Source organism: Diadema antillarum, unplaced genomic scaffold (genome assembly GCF_040938485.1).
Source record: "Diadema antillarum isolate AM-2024a unplaced genomic scaffold, OU_Dant_1.0 seq00000195_RagTag, whole genome shotgun sequence".
Classification (NCBI taxonomy): Eukaryota; Metazoa; Echinodermata; class Echinoidea; order Diadematoida; family Diadematidae; genus Diadema; species Diadema antillarum.
Window position 1 is genome coordinate 542783 of NW_027271258.1, and position 26497 is coordinate 569279.

At 39.7% G+C, this 26497-nt stretch overlaps 2 protein-coding genes across 2 annotated transcripts; one reads left to right on the forward strand and one right to left on the reverse strand.

The window, feature by feature from the left end:
• Nucleotides 1–2606: 2606 nt before the first annotated feature.
• Nucleotides 2607–10036, reverse strand: LOC139728732 (DNA repair protein SWI5 homolog). The gene is made up of 5 exons (XM_071639672.1): nucleotides 10026–10036; nucleotides 9281–9347; nucleotides 6589–6707; nucleotides 4745–4839; nucleotides 2607–2671 (listed from the first exon to the last, which is right to left on the reverse strand). The coding sequence occupies exons 1-5, from the start codon at nucleotides 10034–10036 to the stop codon at nucleotides 2607–2609; spliced, it is 357 nt and encodes a 118-aa protein (XP_071495773.1).
• A 7904-nt stretch (nucleotides 10037–17940) lies between these two features.
• On the forward strand, nucleotides 17941–19777 carry LOC139728733 (N-acetyllactosaminide beta-1,6-N-acetylglucosaminyl-transferase-like). Its single transcript, XM_071639673.1, has one exon. The coding sequence runs from the start codon at nucleotides 18185–18187 to the stop codon at nucleotides 19775–19777; it is 1593 nt and encodes a 530-aa protein (XP_071495774.1). The 5' UTR covers nucleotides 17941–18184.
• Nucleotides 19778–26497: the final 6720 nt, after the last annotated feature.

The window sequence follows — 26497 nt, forward strand, 5'->3', positions numbered from 1 at the left end:
ACCATGAATTAAAGATGATAGTTGCACTACATCTGTCTCAGAAATTCAACTCATTCCTGTTTGAAGCCCTCCCCCCCCCCCCCCCCTCGGACTTGGAGGCTAATACTTTTAAAAAGTGTGCTGTCTGTGTAGAAGGCAATTTTGATCCATTCTAAAAACTCTTGTGATGATTTTAAGGTGTGATATGGCTGACTTGCCTCAAAAGGCTGTATATCCCTCATCACTCTTCCATGATAACAGAAAGTCCTGGAAGAATATTGAGCACAGCTCTAAACATGGAATATTGTAAAACCAGAAATTAAAATGCAAGCGAAAGTGTTTCTCTACTATACTGCATTGGATGCCAGTGTCAATTCGCAAAAATTTCATGCCACAAATAAATTTTTGCTTTACAGTATTTGGCTACTGCAGGGGCATAAATGCCAATACCTTGAAGTAGTATACAATTCAAATACTTTCATGTACATTATATTAAGAAAGATGAAGCATGAAGTGACAATGCAAGTTAATAAGAAACAAAATACTGATGGAGTCACCAATGTTAGATACAAATGACAAGTAATAAATTAACCAAGAGGCTGATTAAACTATTTCTCAACATCTAGCTTGTTTTTATGTATGTATGTTTGCTTGTTTGTTTGTTTTTCCAGCTGGGTGACAAAGTTTGAGACCATGGATTTTTCTAAACTACTTACAAGTAGGTATTTTCAATGAGTATTGTGTCGTATTCAAAACCTACATATTTGATTGTTGATCAGACTTTTAGCATCATGCTGATAAGGCTATCTTTGCACAATATGTATTGACGGTATTACCAAAGCCACAAATTTTACAAGCATACTTCATTGGACTATTAACCCGTTGAGGATGGACTGATTTTGCTACAACACACATTTCCCACAGACACCTGCCTGAGTATACTCGGTACGCGTCCTCAACGGGTTAATGGGTGTGAGAATGTACAGCTCATCAGAGGTGGAACTATCACAGTGGGAAGGCATGAGCTCTGATTTTCTGTATAACAGCTTTTTGTTTACACTGATGCAAGAATTCGAAAATATACCATGTTTGAATACTGTTTACACAAGCAAAGTTCATAAATTGAAATAGTCCGGAGGGGGTTATAATAATACTAGTAACACAAAATAAATAACTTGCGCAAAAGTTTCTACTTGTACACACAAGTTCTTGTGCAAGTAAATCAGGGGCTTTGATGATGGTATTGTGATGACTGAATTCAATAGGCAATGCATACCAAGAATGATTGTATACATATGATTTATTTTGGAGCTATTTTAATGATTCTGCCAGATTGAATTTATGATTATGAGGCTGTTAGCCTCTGAATAAAGAGGTATGAATTCAATATGCTTTTAAAAATGCATTCCTCTTTTACAAATGCATTCCTGGAATGAAACATACACGTGACAAAATGTTATAGTCATATAAGGCGTTTTCACATCAGCCCGATAAAAATCGAAGCTTGAGATATTTTTTGCGATTGCAAATTAGCGCGCTATTTCACTTCTTATTCACATCAGCCCGAAGAGAATTAGCCCGAATTTTTTTCGAGCTAATTCGACAGCTGAGTATGTGCAAACAGCATCAGTAATGTGTGTGCCCTCACAAAAATTCCTGATTTGTGTGCAGTTTGCCTCGATCGATCGAGTTACACACGCTAGGCATGATGGGATGCATCGCGCTAATTTCTCGAGTGGTTTTCACATTATCAAATAGCGCGCTACTATCCCGCTATTTCAGAAATTTCCAGAGTTGGACTCGAGAAATTTTCTCGATCAGAGCGATACAATTAGCGCGCTAATTTGTGTTCACATTATCAAATAGCGCACTATTTCGCTATCGGGATAATTTCTCAAGTCAGAAAATAGCGCGCTATTTCGAAACATCGGGCTGATGTGAAAACGCCTACTGATACAATATATGATAATCTTGCTAATTCTGTTGTGATTGTACACTGTATATGTCGTTATGTATGGTATGTTTTCATACCATTTCATGTTATCAACTTTATCTACCTGCTACATGTGTGGATGAAGCTACTGTGTTTTCTCTTTGTGTGAGCACACACTCTACAAGAAATATACTGAATTACAGGTAAAAGAAAAAAAATATACAAACAAACTATGCAAATGGGTGTTAAATCTTCTTGGGTCTTTGAGTTTAATGCCTCTGTTTATGAAGACTTCAAGCTTGGATGTGAGCATGTATCATAACATGTGTAACTATGTATGTACATGTAATGTACACTTCTTTCTCCTCAGACGCATGGACTTCTGTATTTGCAAGTATCATGGAATTGTAGGGTTTCATTTTCTCAACACATGATGTATGATTACCTGTGTTCATGCAGCCAAATTTCATCTCTGAACACAAAGAAGTCACTAAACATAGGGTGACAAAGACTTAACATCAAGTTGAAATCAAAGGGAGTGTTTGGTGTTCAAAAGTCAGTAAGTAACCAACATCTGAAAAAGAACCCCACAAAAACAACAATAAATGAAACCTAAAATGTTCCCTCCATGTCAAGTGGGTAATACATGTACCAAAGACACACCTGCATCAAGCATTCTATATGCCTATCTTAATCAGTCCCCATCGTGTATTCCCATCTCTTCATGAAGTTGTCGCGTTGTCACTCCTTCCAAAGAAGCTGGAACAGAGAAAGAGATGTGACAACTCAATTAAGTGCCTTGCACACGAAGATATGACTGCAGAGAGAAATTATGTCACTCTGGAAGATCATATGTTTTCACCATCACTTATAAGTTTGGGCACCATAACTTTATAAAGTACACTCGACATTAAATTGCCTTTCATGAGAAAAATCCAAAACATGAAGTAGTAGAAGTTTCGTGAGAACTGGGAAATAACATACAAAAGTTATGGAATCTCAAAACAGATATTTGCTGCAATCAGATGTGTAAATTGAATGAGATTATGACATCATCACCTCACAAATACCCAATTGGCTTTAACATAAAAACTTCTCTAATTATCCATCACATTTAAGTACTACCAATTCACAACAAATATAATGAAAGGGATGTATGCATTATTTTCTATTTCATTTCAAAACAGGAATTTTAGTGTAGATCTGCGTGCCAGTTAACAGGAGACATGAAGCGATGACACAATTATCTCATCTAAAAACAACAACTACAAACTAGAAAAGCACTCTGAGAGCGCAGACCTCTGCTAAGCATGCAGCTCATTTCCACCACTGATCTTGTTCTTCCACAGAGATATCAGTGATTTCCACCCATACGTATTTATAGCATTGTGTGCTGAAAGTCCCCAATTTCCCAACATAGAAGCCTTTGTTACGCCATAAACTCTCAGCTGCACGGCGCGCCTTGCCCTAGCAGAAAGTAGAGCACGCACTTTAGTGCGCTCATGCAAACCTCAAATACGCGCAGCCTGAACTCCCAAATTCATTGACCCTACCTGCCATAATATCAAAAATCCTTCATAAATTCCCCCAAAATTGTCGGATCACTATTTAAAGTTAATCGTTTGTTACTTGTGTCATTCTCAACCTTTCCTGCAAGTTTCATCTCAATCCGTTATCTACTTTTTGAGTTATTTTGCACACAGACAAACAAACTAACGAACAAACCAACGGTAACGAAAACATAACTTCCTCCCTTGGCGGAGGTAATAAAGGGGGCATTTAAAAGAGTATAACCCCAACAACCTGCTTCACAATGAAAATTGCTCGGGTTTGATTTGCACTGAGTCTCGCTGAGCAATGTTGTATGTAATCATGCCATCCTCTCTAGTGGGAGGCAAAGCACTCTCATCCTGTCCTTTGGATAGGACATTCAACAGAGGTCCCATGAGTATTAAAGCCAAAACATAGTTCTGGTACACCTGCAAAAGTTGTCAAATTTTGCTCCCAAATGTGCATGTATGTCTAAGAAATGTGTGGAATAACGCTGTAATAATAAGATACTCGATGAGTAACGACGAAAATGCAAAATATTAACCAAAAAGGTTCTCCGGAGTTGCAGTCTCAGAACTTACCCGACCGGGGTCAGGCTAAACTCAGACTCGGGGACAACTCGGCTTCGCTTTGACGGTGGGGCCGAGTTGTCCCTCTGGATCGTACAGTGTTGTACTATGTGAGCAGCCTGTAGCACTTCGCGTTCTGGCTAGTCGCAGTTATGGTCCGAGTTGATACAACGCACGTATCAAAGTACCTCTTTGGCGCCCATGCAAAATTAATGTGCGCCTATCAAGCACCTATGTATAGAAAACTGCGTGTCAATTGTCTGAAATAGGGCCGAGTTTTCCCTGAGACCGAGTTAGTCTGGATCCTTCTGGAATAAAAGTCGGTATACCGACTCTTATTTTTGTCCTCCATATACTCCTAAACAACTCATCATACCGGCAAATTGCGTCAGCCAGGTAAGTTTCTTGGTAGACTCTTTCGATATATTGCAAGCAAATTAAGAAATGGTGCCAGACGGGTTCTCAAACCCTCACCAAAACTATGTTTTCACTTTAAAAGGTAATCACAACTCATGCTAACAACAGACCCCCTTCGCTCATCCTTCATAAAGAGCAGGGTGTGAGAACCCAGTGAAGTGGTCCACCCACGTACATTCACACCAGAAAACGGGCGAATGATGCTGACCCTCATGGATCACCCCAGGTGACTACCATTAGTGAGCAAACAGTAGCAAATAGACACATTGTGCCATGTGAAAATGAAGAGGGTTACCTATTCTTCCAAGCAGCATCTGTGCCATGTCTTTCAGTTCGTTGTACTCGTGCATCTTCTTGATGTGAAGCTGGAGTTCTTCCTCCTTGCAACCCCTACGGTAAAAAAAAAAAATCCAATCAATTAACTTCATTACTATAAATTACATTTACTGCATTGATGACACCTAAGGATTATTCACTTCATTGCATTCATTTCATTCAACTCCTATGTGGACGATCCCTTAAAAATCATTTTGACATCAAACCCTACATCTACTGGTCACTGAACTAATAAAAGCCCTTGCTGGTACTTAAATACTGAAAGGTATGTCCACTTCATGTGTTTCAATGGAACTGCACCGTAAACTAGATTTAAGAAAAGTTCTTTAATCTGTGGAGGACGAGTCCCGCGTATACTCGGGCAGGGGTCTATAGGAAATGCATCTTATTGCAATGAATAGAGATATGAATTTAACTTGGCACATCTAAAGACTGCATTCTCATTTCCAGAGGAATCAAATCACATGCCAGATTGAGTACAATATATACATTGTATTTGGTTACTTTTGAAAACACAATAGCAACAGATATATTACATACAATTGCAATAGTACCGCATTTCATGTTTCTTTTCTCAATTTCATATCTTTTGTGGTACAGTTGCATTACATAGTACAGTAAACCTCGCATGAGTCGAAGCTCTCGGGACTGACAAAAATGCGTCGACTTAAGTGAACTTCGACTCTCGCGAGAGTCGATTTTTTTTCGACTCACAGTTATGTGCATGTATTATAGTACATTTGCATGCATGTGTGTTTGTGTGTGCGTGCGTGTGTGTGTTTGCATTCAAATTTGTCTGTTCTTGAAGATAATGTTCTTATTTTGTTCTAAATTGAACATGGAATTTGTATCAATACAAGTACTAGTAGTTAAACGTAGTTCTGAGAATGTCTGCGCTAATGTGGCAATGTGCATGTGCTATCGTATGTCCATGGTGCAACATAGGTAGCCATCTCTGTCAACCTACCCTGAGAGACAAACACTCTCCCAGGCCCATCCCACCTCCATTGAACAAAACTATACAGCCAGCCGGGCACGCACAAACAAGCTCCGCCCACTTGGCCTGTCACTAAAATATTAAAGCAGCGATTGGTTGACCAAGGAGTTCTGGCTTGACATGGATAAAGTATGGATGTGCCCAGTGTATGGATAAAGTATGGATGGATGTGCTGTGTGTATACATGTATACATGTGCATGTATTCGACATGCGTGCTGAGCGGTACGGTGAGTGTGCATGCTTATACCTGCAGCAGGCCAGGGACGGGGTTCTGCGACATGCCGATTGTTTTTGTTCTCCTCTAAATGTAATGAGAATGCCAGACAAATCTTCTTCGGCTCAAGTGATGTAAACTACGCGTATTTTGTACAAAAGGGACTGAATGTTTTACTTCGACACAGCCGAAATTCGACTCTCGTACTTCGGCTTATGCAAATATTTCTTAGAGAAAATACATAGGGAAAAATCGGGACTTTTTATTTTGCTTCGAGTTAAGTGATTTTCGACTCACTCGACGTCGACTTATCCGAGGTTTACTGTATTTGTGCAGTCCAATAAGGTTTGTCCTATTTCTAAGAAAGGCAGATTTAAATGCCTGCTTCACCTTTAAAATCCTCACCTCTTCATAAGCAATTCATACATCAAACTTTTGAATTGATACTCTGAAAATGAGTTATGTACTTTGAAGATATAATTTCTGTTTACACAATAATCAAGACAGTTACCCACATTGCCCTCTTTCATTTCTATTTCTTGTTTGTTTTGTTCCCTTTTTCCCCTATTATTTCCCTAATAGCATACTAACTCATTCTGCAGTCTTGTGATTTCTTCATCCAGCTCTGATAATCTGGCTTGCAGTGTCTGGTTGTCTCTCTGGACGCTCGCTGGAGTCTCCTCGGCCTGTCTTTCCTCAGATTTCCGTAACTGATTAAACATACGATAAGATGAAAAGGACAAAAAGAAGAATAAAACATGAATACACTAGAAAAGCACTCTGAGAGCGCAGACCTCCGCCAAGCATGCAAATCATTTTCACCACTGATCTTGTTCTTCTATAGAGATATTTCCACCCATGCTGAGCTGAAAGTCGCCGATTTCCCAATATAGAAGCCTTTGTTACGTCATAAACCCTCAACTGCACACTGCGCGCCTCACCCCAGCAGAAACTAGAGCACGCACTTTAAATACGCGCAGCCTGAACTCCCAAGTTCACTGACCCTCCCTGCCAAAATATCAAAAATCCTTCATAAATTCCCCCAAAATTCTTGGATCACTACCAAAAGTTAATCGTTTGTTACTCATGTCATTCTCAACCTTTCCTGCAAGTTTCATCCCAATCCGTTGTCTACTTTTTGAGTTATTTTGCGCACAGACAAACAAACGAACAAACAAACAAACGAACAAACAAACAAACAAACGAACGAACGAACAAACCAACAAACCAACGGTAACGAAAACATAACCTCCTCCCTTGGCGGAGGTAATAATGTGTATCTTCTTCTTGTCAGTGTTTAAGCAGAGGAGTTAACTGCATAACAAATACTCCCATTAGTCATCTCTGTGCACTCTATTTTGCTGTTCTGTAGTGTACAGTCCTTCACAAAGTCTGCCAAGTCAAACAGGCTCATTACATATCACATACATTGCATACAGGGATGAGAAAGGACAGCTCTCACATGCAAAGAAACACACAAAATGTGTGCAGAAATGTGATTCTTTCTCCCTAATTTCTTTCGATAAGTGATGATGATGATGATGTTCGTCCTTCGCTGGCGAAGATGACCACAACTTCTAGTAACACTACATTCCGTGAGTGCGAAGATGGCTTATCAGTCCGATCCTCACCCTAAAATGTCTGGTGCAGTGTGGACATGGAAATGCCGGAGGTACGCCGAGCTGAGATGTCGCTCTGCTTTTCCGTCGCTGCCGTTTTTGCTCCTGCTCCTCCACACGTTTCACTTCGTAGCCTGACACACCAGAGCTGACCACGGATCGCCACGCAGATCGGTCTTGCGCCGGTTGTTTCCCATGTGTCCGGGTTGATGGTACAGCATTTCATGGATGCTTTGAGTGTGTCCTTGTAGCGCTTCCTCTGACCTCCGTGAGAACGCTTGCCTTCCACCAGTTCACCATAGAGCAGTCGCTTTGGCAAACGTTCGTCGGACATTCGAAGTACATGCCCCGCCCATCTGAGTTGGGAGCGCTTGAGCATCGCATGAACACTCTCCATTTGGGATCTCTGAAGTACTTCCGTGTCTGGCACCTTGTCTTGCCATTTAACGTGTAGCAGATTTCGGAGGCATCTCATGTGGATAAGTAATGCAAAATTGAAGGCGTCCATGGCACAAATACCACAATCACTCCAGCACCACTCGAAGTGAAGTTGAAAGGAAACAAATTGAACTGCACAGATAAGAACATACTTAGTATTCTGTTTCTCTAATTCCCTTCTCTGTGGCACTGTGAAACACTGCCAATAGAAACCGTCAATTTTGAGGCAAGAGGACTACAGCATGCAGGATTTTGTAAACAGGTAAGACTCTCTCTGCATGATACTGCTAAAAGCTCTGGCACATGCAGCATGTACACACTAGCAAATTAAAGGGAAGTAGTCCTGAGATTTTCACTGTACTGATAATTAAGAAGAGTAAAAAATATAACCTTTCATCAATTTATACGCGTGGACATCAAAAATTGTCTCCGTACGCGATTTTTAAAAAATAATTCCTGCAAGCGATCGTGTAAGAGCCTGCCGAAAGGTGCAACGTCATTGATGCCCTACTCTCAGTTGACAGCCGTGCCTCAGAAAACCAATTTAAGTATTCAAAATGATCATATCTGATTTTTTCATAAAATGTGACAATATGTGGTTTTATTATTTCAAACAAAATATTTCAAGCTTATTTATATATACAATTAATATAAAAATAAATAGTAAACATGTATTTATAAATAACTAGGGATGACGAGCAGAACACCGCTGGAAAGAGTTGTGCATCGATGACGTATGACTCTCCGCCAAGACTTGCTCATTTGCAGAGTCACACTTTTTTAACCGAAATGTACAAGCTCATTTGGTGATTTGAAAGTTTGTTTTTGATGAAAGTAGTTCATTGGAGGTACCAACAACAACATATTTTTGTAAATTTCGTGAGGACTGCGTCCCTATGTAGGGATGTTACTATTCAATCCTCATTTCATGTAATGAGGCAGCAATCACACATTATAAAAATTTTACTTACTACCTAAAATAATTTGGAGGATGCAAATTAAATTTTTGACAAATTTTGTGGTTAGATTATTTTTGTTTTTTTTAATACTTCTGACAAACATCGTCGGTTGAAAGAAATATGGCCGTTCAGTAAGCTTGTTTATCTTTCACTGTGGAAGGCGTAATAGGTGTTTCTATACATCTATGGATGTAGATTGTCTTCAGTCAATGAGGACTAATATCATCAAGCTGCTTGTGGGGCTTCATTTTGTCAATTTGCACTTACTGGTGACTTGAACTCTCCGAACCTCTTTCTTGCTGAGACTGAGCGGAACTTTCTCTGTTGGTCCAATCTGGAAAATTTGGGGGAGGAAAGAAGACATTTCAGGAATTACTAGACTGTTTTATTACTGTAAGTATAAAGTGTACTCAGGGCTGTTACACAAATAACTCACCTCATCACTTTTACAATCACAATACAAGTTACCACAACACACAAAAAAGGCTTTCATTTAAATCTAGTGTAAACAAACTAGTAGAGTACCAAGTAGTAGCTAGAAGTGCATTCTAAATGAAAGCTTTGTATATATATATATATACATATATATTTTTAAATGTTGAATTTGATTGATGACTATCACAATACCCAATGCAATGGGACATGGAGCTCTTTATTTTCTTAACCTATTCTTAATCTGTTGAGGACGAGTCCCGAGTATACTCGGGTAGGTGTCTGTAGTATGGGAAATGTGTGTTGGAGAAAAAAATCAGTCTGTCCTCAATGGGTTAAAATCTTTTCTTGTGTGCATTTATCAATTGATGCCAAACTTGAGCCTTGTAAGTGATCTACAATCGCGACAATGTATGCCTCTACCGGCTCTAGCTTGCTAACTCAAGCAGATTTTACGACACTATCGATTATCACCCAGAACGCTTTCACTGACGACAATCATGTTCTGCAGTAACTTGACATGCAGCGACATAATTTACATTCAAAATCACACTCAAATTGCCATAAATTTATGTCTTGCCTTTTGGACATGAGGGTTTCTAAGAATACCAAGAATACACCAACTGCATGTAACAATGTCAAAGGCAGAGAACAGCACAACACTGTCATTGCACTCTTTTATGTATTCTCATAATGCGAAACTGCACTCCCTGCTGATAAACTGAGTCTGAGAACTCAGGCCGAACCACTGACCACGTCAGCAAGATTAGGGTGTGGTGGCGATACAATGGTTTGAAGGGAAGGTACAGTATTGGTGGATGAGAATTGGGCTTTTAACTTTTTTTGCAAGATATCAAGAAAACACTGACTTATGATATAGTACAGAGCATACCATATTTTAAGAGGAATTCAAAGTTTATTTGATGAAAATCAGGTTTGGAATGACTGAAACATCCAAAAACAAAGTAAAACAAAGCGATCGTAATAAAAATAAAAATGAAAATGTGGGTCCGGACCCACACTTTATTAGAATTGCTCTGTTTTGCGTTTGGATATCTCAGCCATTTTAAAACCAATTTTCATCAAATAAACATTGAATTCCTCATGGAATTACATGCTCTTTCATATTTCTCAAGAGGTTTCTCATTATCTCACACACAAAAAAAAATGTTAGAAACCTGAAATTTAATAGGTCTCAACCAAAACTATACAATCCCTTTCACGTTATAAGTTAGCCTGACCAGACCGCTTCGTCGCTTCAGAAATCACGACAGCGGCTGCGTGTAGTTAGTTATATAAGTTAACTGTTTATCACTAATCATGGTTATAATTATATTGTCACTGGTTATTAATTAATTTACCTCACAGTAGGAGTAGAGTTGCTTGCACCTGACAACGAACAAGATTTATTAGTGACAGTAGAAACAGAGCACCGCTTGATAACCGGGGTTGAGTTTGATCCCGTTTCATTTATTGTTGGCGATATCTCCGACAAAAGTCTTGAGCCCGAGCTCGTGCATTCTCCTTCTATGGGAATCGTGCTTGCTTGATCCCCGGAGTTTCGGCCAGAAGGAGGAGTAGCGAAGGGGGGAGTCCAGCCAGTATTTTTACCTCCCAACGAACGTCCCAAACGGCGTCGTTTCACAACTCGGATGTGGCTGTCTGACAAATGTTTTGTAGTGTCACTTTGAGCCAACTCCATACCTGCGGTAGTCACTTTTTCACTGTACTGTGATGCAAAGAAATTATAAAAGGTCACGAGTCAAACGTAAGTTACAACTGTAGATATACAACCAAATTCTCGCGGTATTCGACACGGCAGCAGCATGCACTAGCCTAGCATGTTAATCTCAACAATGGCAATCCTAAAACGCCCTCTATAGGGCAGTGCCATACACTTTGGGACGAAGTATGATGTATTGTGTACATTAATGTACACGTACGACACTCACAGAACCTTGTGACGACACTGCACGAAGAGATTTTCATGAGTGTATACTAGTAGTCTCCCTACAGTGAGAAAATTCTGTTTTGAAGTACAAAAATGACTACAGAATTCATTTTGAAAAATAATTACTATAAAGTATTAAGACATGAGTGCAATGGTATCTTTATTCATCGATGATGGCATCGAAACTTTAAAAATTCAAGTTCAAGTTGATTTATTTCATTTTCAACAAACAAAATAATTGGAAGTACAATGAAACATTCGTATACACAGATGTCAGAAAATCAGTACCACAATGCGATGAACAGAAATAACATTGTAAAAAAGATACAGGTAAATTATCAACAGAGATACAAAAAATAGCTGTTATGTCACTGTGGTAAATGCATAAACAATATTGCTGGAAATGGAGCAATATTGTTTATGCATTTACCACAGTGACATGAGTTACATAACTGTTACCACAGTGACATAAAATTCATGTGATTACTATTAAAAGTGTTTGTCCGATTTTCCTAAAACTGCTCCTGACGGTGTTTTATAAATTGCTGCTTTCACTGGTTTTGATCCACATTTATCAGGCTTTGAGGGTCAGTATGGATGTTGGTTTTCAGTTGCCAGTATACTTTCCAAGACAGTAAGGTATAAACGAATATGCCTGTACAAAACGTTTAGATTGGTAATGAGAAGTAAACTCGATCAGACTTCATTCTTTTGTTGTTGTTGTTGTTTTTAATTAATAATACAAAAACATACGTCAAAGTCTAAATTGTACTTCGATCGCTAAGCTGTATGCAACCTTTAGACTTTCTTTTCTCCCCCACCCCCATAAACCTATCATATACAAATGGTGATTATTAAGTCTTTTCTTTCGTATGCCTCCGGCGATATTTCCGTAGTAATACACGTAGTAATAGTAATAGTAATAGTAATAGTAATAGTTATGGTTATAGTAATAGTAATAGTAATAGTAATAGTAATAGTAATAGTAATAGTAATAGTAATAGCAATAGTAATAGTAATAGTGATAGTAATAGTAATAGTAATAGTAATAGTAACGTCTTACTCAGGGTCCGGGAGTTACAGGGTATAGCCTCTTCAGTGTTGCCACTGCTCTAACAGAGGGCCCTACCACTATACCCTGCATGCATTGCCAGGTATCCATTTATACACCTGGGTAGAGAGGGATATGGTGGGCAAAAACATCTTGTCCAAGGTATAAGCAGCGGGCGGGGTTCGAACTCGGGTCCTCCGATTGGGAGTCGGGAGTCTTATCCACTATGCCACAGCGCCCCCACAGGGGGCATAAAAACGAAAGAGGAGGCATAAAAAGAAAAGACTAATCACCACTCGTAAGAGCTAATAAGCTGTAACATATTTTGAGGAATCCCTCTACCATGTCTACAGAATATCCAAGTCTTCATGAGACTGGCCCATGGAGAAATCATGCTTTCTTCAAGTTACAGTTTGAGGGAGTAAAATCATTCGTTTCCGCGGAGATTCGGAAAAATGGGCAATTTTCTATTACAGTACCAGCGATAACGCTGCATAGTCTTCTTTCGAGGACACAGCTACAATAAGAAGATTAAGAGAAATTGAATTTACATCTGAAGAGTTTTATGAGTTTTATCTCAAAACGAGCTAAATCCATTCTTGTTAAGTTAAGATATTATTATGTGATTACAACCGCTGAAATAAAGCAGAAAATGATAAGAAAATACAAGATATGTTTAATCACAGTTTCTAAAATATTTCTTGCTATGTTACGAGTGAAGTATGACTGGGAAGTTTTAATTTTGCTCTATCTGATGATGAACTTTCTGTGAAATGTTTAAAAATGACGCTTAGCCCACTTTGCAATAACAATTTTCAAGAAGAATATAGTTACGATAAAAAAGATGAGGATGTTATTATACAGTTGTTGTCTTCACTAGTAACGCCAACAATAAATTGCCAGCTGTATAGGCGCTATATGATATTGTTCTATCCACAATATTTGCCTTCAGAGTTCGAGATCACACTATTGTCTTTCATATCCGCAAAATAGTCATCGATTTTCGACATGATTAAAAATCAACAACATTCAAGCATAGTATACGCATTCAGGTTGGATTGAAACTGAACATCGAATAGGCGTCGTATCCTCTAAACTACCGTTGGTTCGAATCCAACCCGAATATTATGTCCATAAAAAGAATCATGATATCTGGTTGGATTTGAACCAACGGTATAGTTTAGTGGATACGGCACGACGCCTGTTCGTTATAAATCACTATGATTATAGGACTGAGATCGTTGGTTTGAATCCAACCCGTGAGCACGTTCTATACTCACAATTGTCTTGATTGTTAGGTTTTTTTTATATGAAATATTTCATATAAAATGGTCAGGCTGCTATAAAGCTCTAATGATCGGTGCTTATCTGTACAGATAAAAGACAAGTCATCATGCATTTACAAACTTATCGTGGTCCATCGTCTCTGTAGAGGGAAGTGCTACTACTATAGTATTATAGGGCACGTATGGAGAGAAAAATATGTCGGCATTAAGAGAGGACAACGTCGTTCTAAGCGGTGCTTTTTTGTTGTTGTTTAAAGTCGACGAACGCTAACTTGTCAATCATTTGCAATGAAAAAAAAAAATCGATGCAAGTATCCATTAATTTGAATAGACTACGAAAATGTCCTTGTTTTGTCCTCATTAAAGTCATTACCACCGCTGCACCCTATCCGGTGCGGGAATTCATTAGCATCGGAGAGTTGACAAACTTTCACCCAATGTAATGGACTTGCGCTTCTGGGCGCAGTATACATGTATGTTGGCTTCAATATGAATGATCCAATCCGATTTGTGCTCCTACACTGAGTGGCGACGAATGTTTGACCAATGCAGATCCGAGAACGGCTTCTCAGCGGCCTCGCATTAGCGATGTGAATACGGTGTCATAAGGTTTTATTGACACACCCGAAGACGATCAACAAAGCTTATCAGCATGACAATAGAGGCTCGAAGAGGTGTTTCTTACGTAAATAAGTGTCTCTCCAAGCTCTCCTTCAACCATTCGAGAGCACGTCAAACACCGTAGCACGGATTTGAAAGGGAAGTTAGGCGCACGAGCGCAGAATGTTGCTGTCGTCCGACAAAGAGGAAAATGTTCTGCAAGTACCCAACGTGTATAACGAGCATACATAGTCCGAGGTGGCGTGGAACTCATCAATTTCCTGTGAGGCACTCGCTAGCACTTCGTGATTTGCATTGACACGAAGCAGGGAGGTGAGACAAACCTCCCTGCACGAAGACAAAAGAGTAAACGAAATTTGACCGAGGGAGAAGGGGAAGGCACGTTTGTCGACTGTGTACTGAAGACAACGTACGCTCACGATATCGCAAGTTAACCAAAGTAATGCACCTGTGAGTGAGCCTGTTAGGATGCACGACATAAACTGATTCATCTTGAAGTTGTACACTCGGCTGAATATTGAGGTAAGTAAGTTAGTAGACAATAATCATTAAGCGAATGGACCACCTTATAATTCGTGTAAGACTTTTATTGTGAGTGTTCGGGGTATGTTTACCCGAAATACACTGTCTGCATACTAGTATACCCTGTTATTCTCGATCTCGTTTTTCTCATCATGCAGTCTGATCCAATCATAATTATGTAATTTTTGATATACAGAATAATCATATCGTACAGATATGCAAAGAATGCACCCTAGCTGTTATAACCCGATGTGTGTATAGCCCTGTACGCCCGGCCTCTATCTACGGCAATGTTTTTGGCGTTTAGGTATAGGCACTGTTTATATCCTTCCAAACGTCTAGAAGAGTTATTTGGCATGGTATACTCCTTTTAGCTGTAGCCGACCAAATTCGTATAATTCTAAACGACTTCGAGTGAGACTGTCGCCCCAGCTCCACGATGACGCACAGTCATAGTCATATTAAAGCAATCATCATGATGATAGAGTAGTCGATCTCCGCAATTGTGTGTATGTTTGATATACAATCACCCACCACAGTCACAAACACACACACACACACACACACACACACACACAGACACACACACAAACACAGACACACACACACACACACACACTGTCAATCATCTATAACAGTACACGAGAGTTAATGCGTCACAATCATGTTTTCCAGGTCAGAGACAAGTAGGCCTATGACCAAGAACAATGTAAAATCCACAAACTCATGGCATTTGAGATACATGCAAAAGGTATAATGTCTATACCCAACTTGTGTTCACTACAAAGTTTGCTAAGTCATGTATAAGGAAAATAGAATATGTAATATAATATATAGTATATACTTTATACTGCATTATATATTATATATTCACTGTTTCATAATATATCATTATTATATTCACTGTTTTATGTCAGATGTAAATTATCACTTTACCATTCCCTGTAATTATAAACATCATTGCAACGTCACGTGAGGGTAATTCGAGAGCAACTGCTTTAACTAAAGGTACCTATTGTCACCTCAAGATAATACAAAAGCTAAAAATCAGTAAATACATTTGTATAACATCATGATGATTATCTCTCACATGCACATCAGCCGGTATACGACGAAATCATATCCACGCCATGAAGCAGATTCGAGAAAAACATTAATTTTTGTTTATATTTTTGTGTAAAGAAGTATAAGACACAAAGGAACCGTCACCTGACCACATTTCATAGAGGTACCGGGTATATCCCCATACATCATCTTAGCGCTACAAGTATAATATACAAATTATCATGTAAATATTCATATATAATATCTACTCACAAAATCTTATTCCACTGTTCATGTATGCTAACTTTGCCTATAGTAGCACCCAAAGCAGCATTGAATGACAGCATTATTTTATAATATCCACGCAGTAATTCAAACAATACTAGTGTTATGTTGTACCATGCCAATATCGCAATGGATGATTCCCTTTTTTTTTTTGGGGGGGGGGGGTATGTTGGTAATTATAATATAGCATATACATCTGACCAATGTCACACTATGAATATGTGTGTTTGTTTGCTATTGCTACAAAATGCAAAACACTACACCGTTTCTCTTTTCTTTCATAAACATATTGGATTGATCTGTAAAAGAGCGAAAGCTAATGTAAATCAAATGCAGTCATTTGTAAAACCCCGACATTTTGCTCAATTTTGGCCCAATCAAAATTATTCCGCGCATTCACGTTCTACCTTTTAAATACGCATGGCAATCGGCATTCATTGCACTTAGTAATAAAATGAGTATCCCATGATAAAGATCAGCAAGGTTGGGACGATACCGAGTAGCATTAATGGTGTACAGCGTATAACTAAATAGAGTCACCCCATGCATTGTGTCTGTTCGTAGTGCAGTCGATATTCTAGGACATACTGAAGTCATGTGATGTCGTTTATACTTTCTGAGATTTTGTTTTTCTCGAAACTCGTTCTACTGTGATATCACGAGCTGTTGCAGCCTTCGTGTCCATTGATTATACAGCATGCATTGTATTGAACCAGTAATACTTTCAAACATTCATATCTCGTGAATGGTTATAGTTTCCTCAAACTTCTTTGGCGTTTCCTATTGTCTCTGCGTTCACTGAATCGCATTCACTGAATCCATATTGATATGATCATAATCATGTGACATGAAAGAAATTATGCACAAGTGTATGTAATATCCACACATACCCACTCACACAATCGAGGGTAATTATACCCTTTATGCAAATGAGAGGAAAAAAATATTTTCGCTTTGATATTTGTAAAAGAAAAGTGCTCGTTTTTGGAGTTAAAGAGGCACATCCTCCCTCTCTTATTGCATTTTATAATCTATGGAACATACTAGGTGAATTCTAACCCTTATACGAATAAAACACTTTGATTAGATCTGGGCCTTCTGCAGTTACCTCTGATAAAATCTGAGTTATGTTAATAAATATGAAAGTGTGTGTGTGTGTGTGTGTGCGTATGTGTGTATCATAAAACAAAGAAGTGTGCGTGTGTGTGTGTGTGCTTGTGTTAAACGTTATCAGCTTTCAAAACGTGATCAATCAAAATCTGCCGATAACCAAGTTCGCTGATATAACCTTGAATCGATGAAACATTATTTTCATGTGTGAACTAGTCTTGTGATGGACATTAATACTTCATATCCTTCATTTATTCCAACAGGTATCACCGGGTACTCAAGATGGCGGGACAGTACATGGTATGACTCCCAAGCACTCATGTCGAAGTATCATTGAAAGGTCATTCCTACACAAGCCAAACATACCCGCGTACGCACACATCTGGATGACAGCGTTGTCGAGTATGTGAGAAGGCTGGGATTTTAAAGCTTCGCAGCTTTACTGTCGCTTATTATAATCGCCTTCGGGACTGTTCTCTATCATGCTTAACATCCATGAAGATTTCAGGTTCCGGTTGAGAACAAGTTACATTGCAGCTTCCTGAGGGATAGATATTCATCGACCGCCCCGGCTGAAAATATCTGCAACTTGTATCTCGCTCAATGGCTTTAGACAAAACACATGCAGAACTTCATTTAGAATTGCTATCTGACGATGTGGAGAGAAAGTACTCGTGTCATGTTTTCGTCGATGAGCCTCGTTGATAAGCGTGGATTTAGATTCCATCGTAATCGCTTCAATTTGCCTGCCTCGTCGAGTAAAGACGGATCTCATAGTTGATGCCAGTCGTAGGGTGTTTTAAAGATTCTCACGCAGAATTTGCACACATGCAGTAACATACTTAAATTGGTACAACAACTATTCAAAAATGGCACAATCTTCTTTCATGCGGAAAATTCTTACAGTGTGCGTCTTCTTCGGAGTCGGGCAACTCTTAATACTCTTGTATGGGACCAGACCGAAGATGGGGAATGTCTGGGAGTCTCGCCGAGCGGATAAGCAAATGCAGAGGTCGCACTCGGACTCGCGGAAGTACACATCCGTCGGATCATCCACACAGGAAAGGGACCAATTAGAGAAGTCCCAACTGGGGGAGCCCTCGCTGCAATTAGCTGACAGGAACCGCATCCCAAATCTCTATGGCAACTCAACTCTGAAGTCAAGGGACAGTGAGGTCGCGCTTAGTAGTCGCGAAGTAAAAGCTGCTCTTTCTGAGAGTTACAATTCCGTGTCGTACGAGGCCCGGCGAGCAACAATGACGGAGACGTTTCGATTTGACGGAACATGGAACTCCTCCTTTGTTTCTCCAAAATATCACAAACATTACGACGTTAATTGCTCTGCAATCGTACATGGAGATCGCCGTGCCGTCGAGGCTGCCAATCGTCTGATGAAAAAATCGGCGGGAGATTCACCCGTCCCGCCCGATGATGCCGTAAGAAATTGGACCAAAGACTGCGGGATCTTTCGCCGTGAAAGGCGGTATCCCAATCAGCCACAATCAATGTTAGAGGAGGAATATCCGGTGGCGTACATCATTGTGACGCATAAAGACAGCGCACAGGTGGAACGTCTGCTTCGTGCCATCTATCAACCCCAAAATGTGTACTGTATTCATCCAGATGCGAAGTCCTCAGCGACATTCCGCTCCGCCATAGACGGTATTGCGTCCTGCTTCCAAAACGTGTTCATCGCGTCGCAGGTCGAGGACGTCCAGTACGCGGGATTCACGCGTCTCCAAGCCGACATAAACTGCATGGCGGATCTCTTGCGCCATCCCGTGCAGTGGCATTATGTTTTAAACCTGTGCGGCCAGGACTTCCCGCTGAAGACAAACCTCGAAATCGTGCGCCAGCTCCAGGTTTACTCGGGAAAAAATGACATCTCAGGCGTTATCCCTCCGCCTTACATCAAAGGCCGGACGCGGGCACACCATAAGATTATCAACGGCAAGGTGACAGCCACTCGCATTCGTAAATCGCCCCCTCCGTACAATCTCACTATCCACTTTGGAAACGCCTACTACGCTGCCGCTCGCCCCTTCGTCGACTACGTGATCAATAACGCAGTCGCCATTGATCTGTTAGAATGGTCCACTGATACCTTCAGCCCCGACGAACATTACTGGGGGACCCTGAACCGGGCGCCTGGGGTACCCGGTGGTTACGCCCACCCTACGTGGGACTCGAACGTTCGTTTCATGAAGTGGGGCGACATCAAGCGACATCCCCCTTGTCAAGGAAAGTACGTGCGCGCCCTCTGCGTCTTTGGTGTGGGCTACCTCAGTTACATGTCAAAAGTGCCGCACCTCTTTGCCAACAAGTTTTACTATTCCTTCGATCCCGTCGTTCTGCAGTGCATCGAGGATTTACTAGACTTTAGGACTGCTCGTCCAGACGCCATTGATGACTTTGTGCCCCAATTTCCAGTTGTTGATATGGTTTGGCAGCTGAATGATTAAAGACAGCCTGGTAAAATGATATTGTCGACTCCGTATTCAAAATAATATGACAGTACAGTGTGCTTCTCGAAAGACAATGTGCGTGTTTATACAGGAGCCTCTCGCATCGGCGCGCATGAGCCGGTATTTTACCTCCCGCATGAGCGCTTATTTCTCGTGTTTATACAGAAGTCAAAATACCGGCTCATGCGAGCCGATGCGAGCCGATGCGAGCCGATGCGAGCGGACCTCAGCTGAACCGGACCTCTCGAATTTTGGGGTCAAGCATAGGTCACGTTCGCAGTGCAGTTTATTGCATGATGGGAAAAAATGAAAAAAATCAAGATGGCACCGGCAAAGTCATCAGGACCACCAAGCTTGAAGGTCATTCTTGTAACGTTCCTCTTGACAACCACCCGGCCAAATGATCAATTGAAATCCAGTTTTTCAGTAAGAAGGAGAAGACGTGGTTCGATCATGACAGATATTAAAATACACGCTTTCCGGTTACCTCTCGAATTTCGGTCGTCTGTACAAACACACAGCAAAATACGCGAGGCTCCTCTCGCATCGGCCACCTCAAAAGGTGGCGGAAGGAACCTCTCGCATGAGCCTGTATTTGGCGGCATATGCCGGCATACGCCGTGTTTATACAGAGCAAAATTCGAGAGGTCCTCTCTCATGAGCCGGCATGAGCGCGTATTTTGCTTCTCTGTATAAACACACTCATAGTGGCAGAGTGAAAGACAGAGGGGAGGCGGTGCAAAGAGGTCGGGACGGGAGAGAGAGAGAGCGAGAGAGAGAGAGAGAGAGAGAGATGGGGGGGGGGGGAGAATCCTAACAGGCGTTTAATGTGATCACCGACCTTCTCCGGTATCTTAATTTGAGGGATCCACGATAGCTGTAAAAGCCTGCCAATGGTGACGATATAAACAAAATATTAAGAGAATTCAACATACATATTTTCATTTTATAGCACATTGACAGAACAGTTGACTTACCTCAGTGTCTTTGAGAAGGTGGGGGAAATTACACCCTTAACCTGATTATGTCAATAATAAGTCAAAGGAATGTGTATTTTAATAAAAATGAAATTCTGTCGTTGCCTGGTGTATACTGTAATGACAACACAGGCTTCTTATCCAGCAACGACAACACATGGATTTAACCATTATATTAAAATTTCACAACTTGTGAAAGGATTGTTTGATTTTCCGTAAACTTCACTAACGTGTATGTCACAGGGGACTTTCCTCTGAATGTGGGGAACGAAAGTCCTCCCTCCGACTGGGATCTTTTCTATATAGTCAAAGGTTGACTTCCTCAAAATGCAGCAGATTGTTAGCAGACCATTCATTCAATCAACTCTTTCGACTTGCGCAACTAATGTGCCTCGAAATAAGTAACAATCACACAGTACAGGGAAACTCGATATAACGAGATGGTCGGGACCGAGTCGTTTTCCTCGTTATAGCAGATATCTCGTTATATCAGTAGGCATAAAAGAAAGCATATCATAAAGACATTAATTTGCACATGTGGGACTACCCATCATCTTTCAATCAATACTGATTACTTGGTAATGTGTGTGAGGGAATTGCTCACCTTTATGGGTAAGAAGATGTTTTTCGCCAATGAAATCCAATATCAAGAATGTGTTTCTTATTAATTGTAGATGTTTGAATTTGTAAATCTATATAGCTTGCGATTGTGTCAAGATCGTCTGTGTGGATTGGTATGTGGTTATATGGGTGTGTGTTGTGTGTGGAAAGCTTGAATATGGTCTGCACAATGCTGTGTGTGTATGTGACACATTCTGTATGTACATTATGACTGCGTGTGTGTGAAGATGGGGAATTCCCTACGTAGAAAGCCAACCACAGCATCAGATTGCCTCACACCTGCTAAACGTCATGATGATGTCATGTATACATACGGCCGTCCCACCACATTTTCTGCATGTATCAGTGCGCGCGTGCACACACACACACACACACACACACACACACATACACTTACAACATGCGGTGCTACACGTAGCTGTAGTGCACTGAAGAAAATATTATGTGTGTACAAGACAGTTTTTGGGGCATCGAGCTTTACAATCTTGGAACATGATAGCACAGGCAATGCAAAGTTTTACCTGAAGACATTTTGCTTTACCTCGCTTAACAGGTTTGATTGGCTATATTTTTCTTTGTTTGGAAATCACAAAATTTATCTCGTTATAGCAGTTATTTCGTTATAGCCGATCTCGCTATAAGAATAGCATTTTACATAGACATGTGTGGAAGGAAATTTGGGACCGGGAAAATTTCCTCGTAATAACCGATATCTCGTTATAGCAGTGTTCGTTATACCGAGTTTCCCTTACAATATAACAATCAATGATATTCATTATGCTGGTTTCAAAGTTGTGATGGTTGACAATAATAACATAGAACAAACTTGAGTACAGATTTCCAATATGACTTGATCTTGAGCTTGTGAATTCTGGAAGCTCCCGTGCTTGGTTGCTCTAGGCTGTCGACGATGCCCTGCCTGAAGTAGCGGGTCGTCTCCCCTTTCTGGTGGTTGGCTTCCCAACTTCGGTCCTTGTCGGAACCCAAAACTGTGGTCCTCTCTGGAACCCCAAACACCCTGTTAATTTAATAACATTATACCCCCTATAATTTGTGGCCCTTTGTTATTCTCGATTCTAGTCATAATGCTTTAACAAAACACATTTATAATTCCATCTCATTAATCACAAATAATTTCCATAATAATGTTTCACAATGTATCATTATCTTTCAACGTTGACTAAGAGATGATTAATCAGCCCATTAAAATCTAAGCGTTGTTCTGGGTATTTATTTCTTCCATAATGCAATTAAAATTCGGTTTGACATACAAACTTCACACATACAATGCCATATCGGGAATTACATAGAAACTCACAAGGTACAAACGACTTTCAATTAAATGGTCATGTACGTACAACAGTTGTTGGTGTTTAAACTCGAATCCTCCTAAATTCTCTTCTGGACGGTCAGGCTGTCCGAGCCGAAATGCACCAATCCCTGAATCACACTGATTCCAATTAACACTCTGCTACTCTCTAACTTCGCAATCTCGCAGTAACGTAGCCTGGTCCTGAGTGTTCCGCAAATGATATGGCATCTGAATTTTGCGCCTAAACATTGCATACATGTATTTAAACATTTGTTGGACCATAGGTCTCCATGTAAAATAAGTTAAATGAAGTGACTTCCTGGAAAGTTTTTACAGAAGTCCTGCCCCCCTTTTCTTATTGGCTGGAGTTTCTGCCTGTCAAAACTTTCCTGAGTATCTCATTTTGCATTGGTCAAGCCTCCGCTTGACGTCATCACTACCTGTCCACGGAAACCAGGATTTCTTTGAAATGGTCCTGTTTTGATCCAGCTAGAAACTTGTGTTTGACGTCGTGAATGACGTCCACATTCCAGATAGTATGAGGCATACTATCGGGGATAACCTTTCCTCGTATCTTGACATCCAGGGTCTACTCATCCTAAAAAACATTTAATTCCAAAACACTGTCTTTTACTTTCCTTGTGCATCGCAAAATCTCCTTATGTGGTCATTCTATGCACGCTTTTGTCTTTAAAGTTGCACTTCTTTTGTAACCATTGCGATAACATTAATTTCTTACATGAGCTGATAAACATTAATAACATGAGACAAATTATTACGTGACAAATACAAAATATGTCATAATATGACAGTGTACGTGTACTTTACATTGTGCTAGAATATAACTGCCTTCACTGAATCAACATGGCTATTTGAGGTAAATTCTCCTTAAAGGGACTGTACAGTAATGGTTTAGGTGGGCATTCATGTTTTGAACATTTCTAAGTGAGATACTGAGAAACCTCTTATGAAATATGAAAGAGCATGTAATAGTCGGGAAGGACCATAAATGCCTGGCCTATGACAATGTATGAAGGCCACTCAATGGCCACTAAGAATGCTAACGTGCGCGTGTTCCAACCAAAAAACAAAAAAAAAAACAAACAAACAAACAAAACAAACAAAAGAAACACATTAATATCAAAGAGCACTGAACAGCAGATCTCAACTACGTCCTTTTGATTATAATTCGCCAACAATGCAACATCATTATGAAAACAAAATCAATCAACGTTAATAATGTATAATTTTCAAAATTCCTGTTAACCCTATAAAATTATAGTTAAAAAAATCGGTCCCAAACCCCACCCTCTCTGTGGCCCTCCCTTTGCTTAGGATTAGTGACATGAAACATTGGCCCCTTTCCCAAAATATTAAGGGCAATGCTGCTCCCTCCTCCTAGAGCACACACATTATTTTTGGATTAACCACCACTGACGACACTTATTTCATTTTCAGAATAACCGACCTTTTTAGCTTTCAGATTAGTGAACTTGATTTCATTTTCAGATCGAAGAAACTTATTGCATTTGTGGAATAACAAACATTATCAAGTTATTATCAGATTACTAATATCATTGGATCAATGGACCCTGACTATTTTTTGTTTAACGGACCTGATTTACTATCGGAATAACGAATCATATTTGATTTTTTTTGAACGAATAACGGAACCAACTAAATTGTGAACCTTCGTATTTCACAAACTTCGGATGAATGCAACAAAATGTTCGGATAATTTGGCCCCATTTCCTTTTTGGATTAACCCTCGGGTACATGAAGTTTGTGTGTTCAAAATGATCAAAACATTCAAGAAATGAGAATTGTTTTTTACTCCTACACTGTACACTGTATATTCGAGGTATTCCTGTTACACTGAGAGAAAGTATTATATTACAGAAGTATTTGATTTTTTTTTCAAACATCTCAAAATCTTTGAAGGTAGAAATAACTATGTCCGTATTCCTAAAGCATATCTGACGACCCATCAGAACTGAACAAAGCAAAATTCAATGCACGCTAATTATCTCAGGCATGCATGTCAGGGCTCTGAAACAATGCAATTTTGAGAATTGGAGAATGGAGCGAGAAATGTGTATTTAATTTTGTTGGAGTGAAATTGGACCACGTGTATCTACACTGTATACCTGCTCTGGAGTTCAAGAACCCAAAATGCCTAAAAAATGGGCAGCATTTTGGCTGCTAAAATACAAAAGGGAATACAATTTCCTTGCCCAGATAAGATTTGCACTCTACTAAGTATTTGTATATTTGGCAGTATAAACAATCAATTACGAGAACTAAAATTATTGATGTAGCTTGAAGGTAGATCATAGATGTTTACACTTTTCTCGATTTATTAATATTTAAACTTGAAATATCTTATATTTTCCGGAAATTTTATTCTTTTGTGGAGAAAATACTCTAAATTCTTGAAGCATATTAAAAATGCGATTTGAGGTATTGCACCACTCTCTTGCAAAATCTAAAGAGACCTTTAGGCTATCCTCAAAATGCCTCAGAATGTGCATAGAATTTAGCCGTATAATACAAGACAGAACAGGATTTCAAAGTTTGCTGGTTTCGCTCCCAATTTCTCTTAGACAGGACCAAATCCAGTCACTGGAGAGGTAAAGTCACATGAAACGTCTCAATTACGACTGTTGCCACACTGCAATAATTTTCGAAAACCTCATAGCATTGTTTTAAAAGCATAATATATGATAAAGTTAGTAACTTTATCATTATTATATCATGCTTTCAATGTATACTGGGGTAATCACGTGAACAACCATCGTAACTTTTGGTGCGCAGACATGCGTTTCAATACGTTTCCTCCATGTAGAGTACAGCGTCTTGGGAAATGGTTGTCAAGTTTTATTGCTCTGTTTTGTACACAAAAATTATGTATTTATAGGCCAAGAATAGTGGATACTCGATCCCTGGACAGTTACATTCTGTTACAAGTTGGAAAACTGCAAAGCTCTCTTTAGCTCTATAAGCGGGAGTACAGTCGAACGTCATGCAGTATGCTGAAACGCTTCTTCTCCCATTTTTTCCCCATTTTTTTTTCGGGGGGGGGGGGGGGGGGACGGGGTGGAGGATGCAGGTGGAATGCACCCCTTTCCCCGGAGCTCTTTATGAAGCTTCACTGTAGTTATGTAGGAGTTAGATATTTTCTTATTTTAATGACATATAATCTCATGTTAATGAGATAAATATTATACATTGGAAATCAAATCTCGGAAGAGGGCTTAAAGATATATCCTATGAAAATTAGATATATCATTTTAATGAGACAATATTGTTTCACGAGAATTAAATAATTCATATCATTTGAATGAGATGATGCTATCTTAATGAAGTATCATCTCGTTTTAATGATATATTAATCATTATGTGATTCTAATCAGATGATTATCTTCTTTAAATGTATCTTAATGAAGTATCATCTCGTTTTAATGATATATTAATCATTATGTGATTCTAATCAGATGATTATCTTCTTTAAATGATAAATTGTGTCATTTCAATAAGATGAAATTTATATCTCGTTTTAACGAGATAATTATTATCTCGTTTGAATGATATGACAATATAAATTTTTCACATGTTCCTTCCCTGGCGGGCCCTACAGGCCCACCTGCTAGTGAGTGGATAATGTGGCCCAATGGCGTCGATGGCCAATCATAGTGTAGCGCGCGTATGTCGTACGCACGCTACTGACGTGACAGCTACAGTACTGTGTGTCCTATGTGTACTGTTTAATCCTGAAAACTGCATTATTACATTCGAAACACGAAGACA

What these genes read in the sequence shown, in the direction of transcription:
- LOC139728733 (XM_071639673.1), top strand. Translation starts at nt 18,185, where the DNA reads ATGGCACAATCTTCTTTCATGCGGAAAATTCTTACAGTGTGCGTCTTC.
- LOC139728732 (XM_071639672.1), bottom strand. An exon ending in ATCACAAGACTGCAGAATGA is followed by an intron (nt 4,840 to 6,588) that starts GTTAGTATGCTA and finishes TTTTTACCGTAG; the next exon opens with GGGTTGCAAGGAGGAAGAAC. An exon ending in GATGCTGCTTGGAAGAATAG is followed by an intron (nt 2,672 to 4,744) that starts GTAACCCTCTTC and finishes TCTCTGTTCCAG; the next exon opens with CTTCTTTGGAAGGAGTGACA.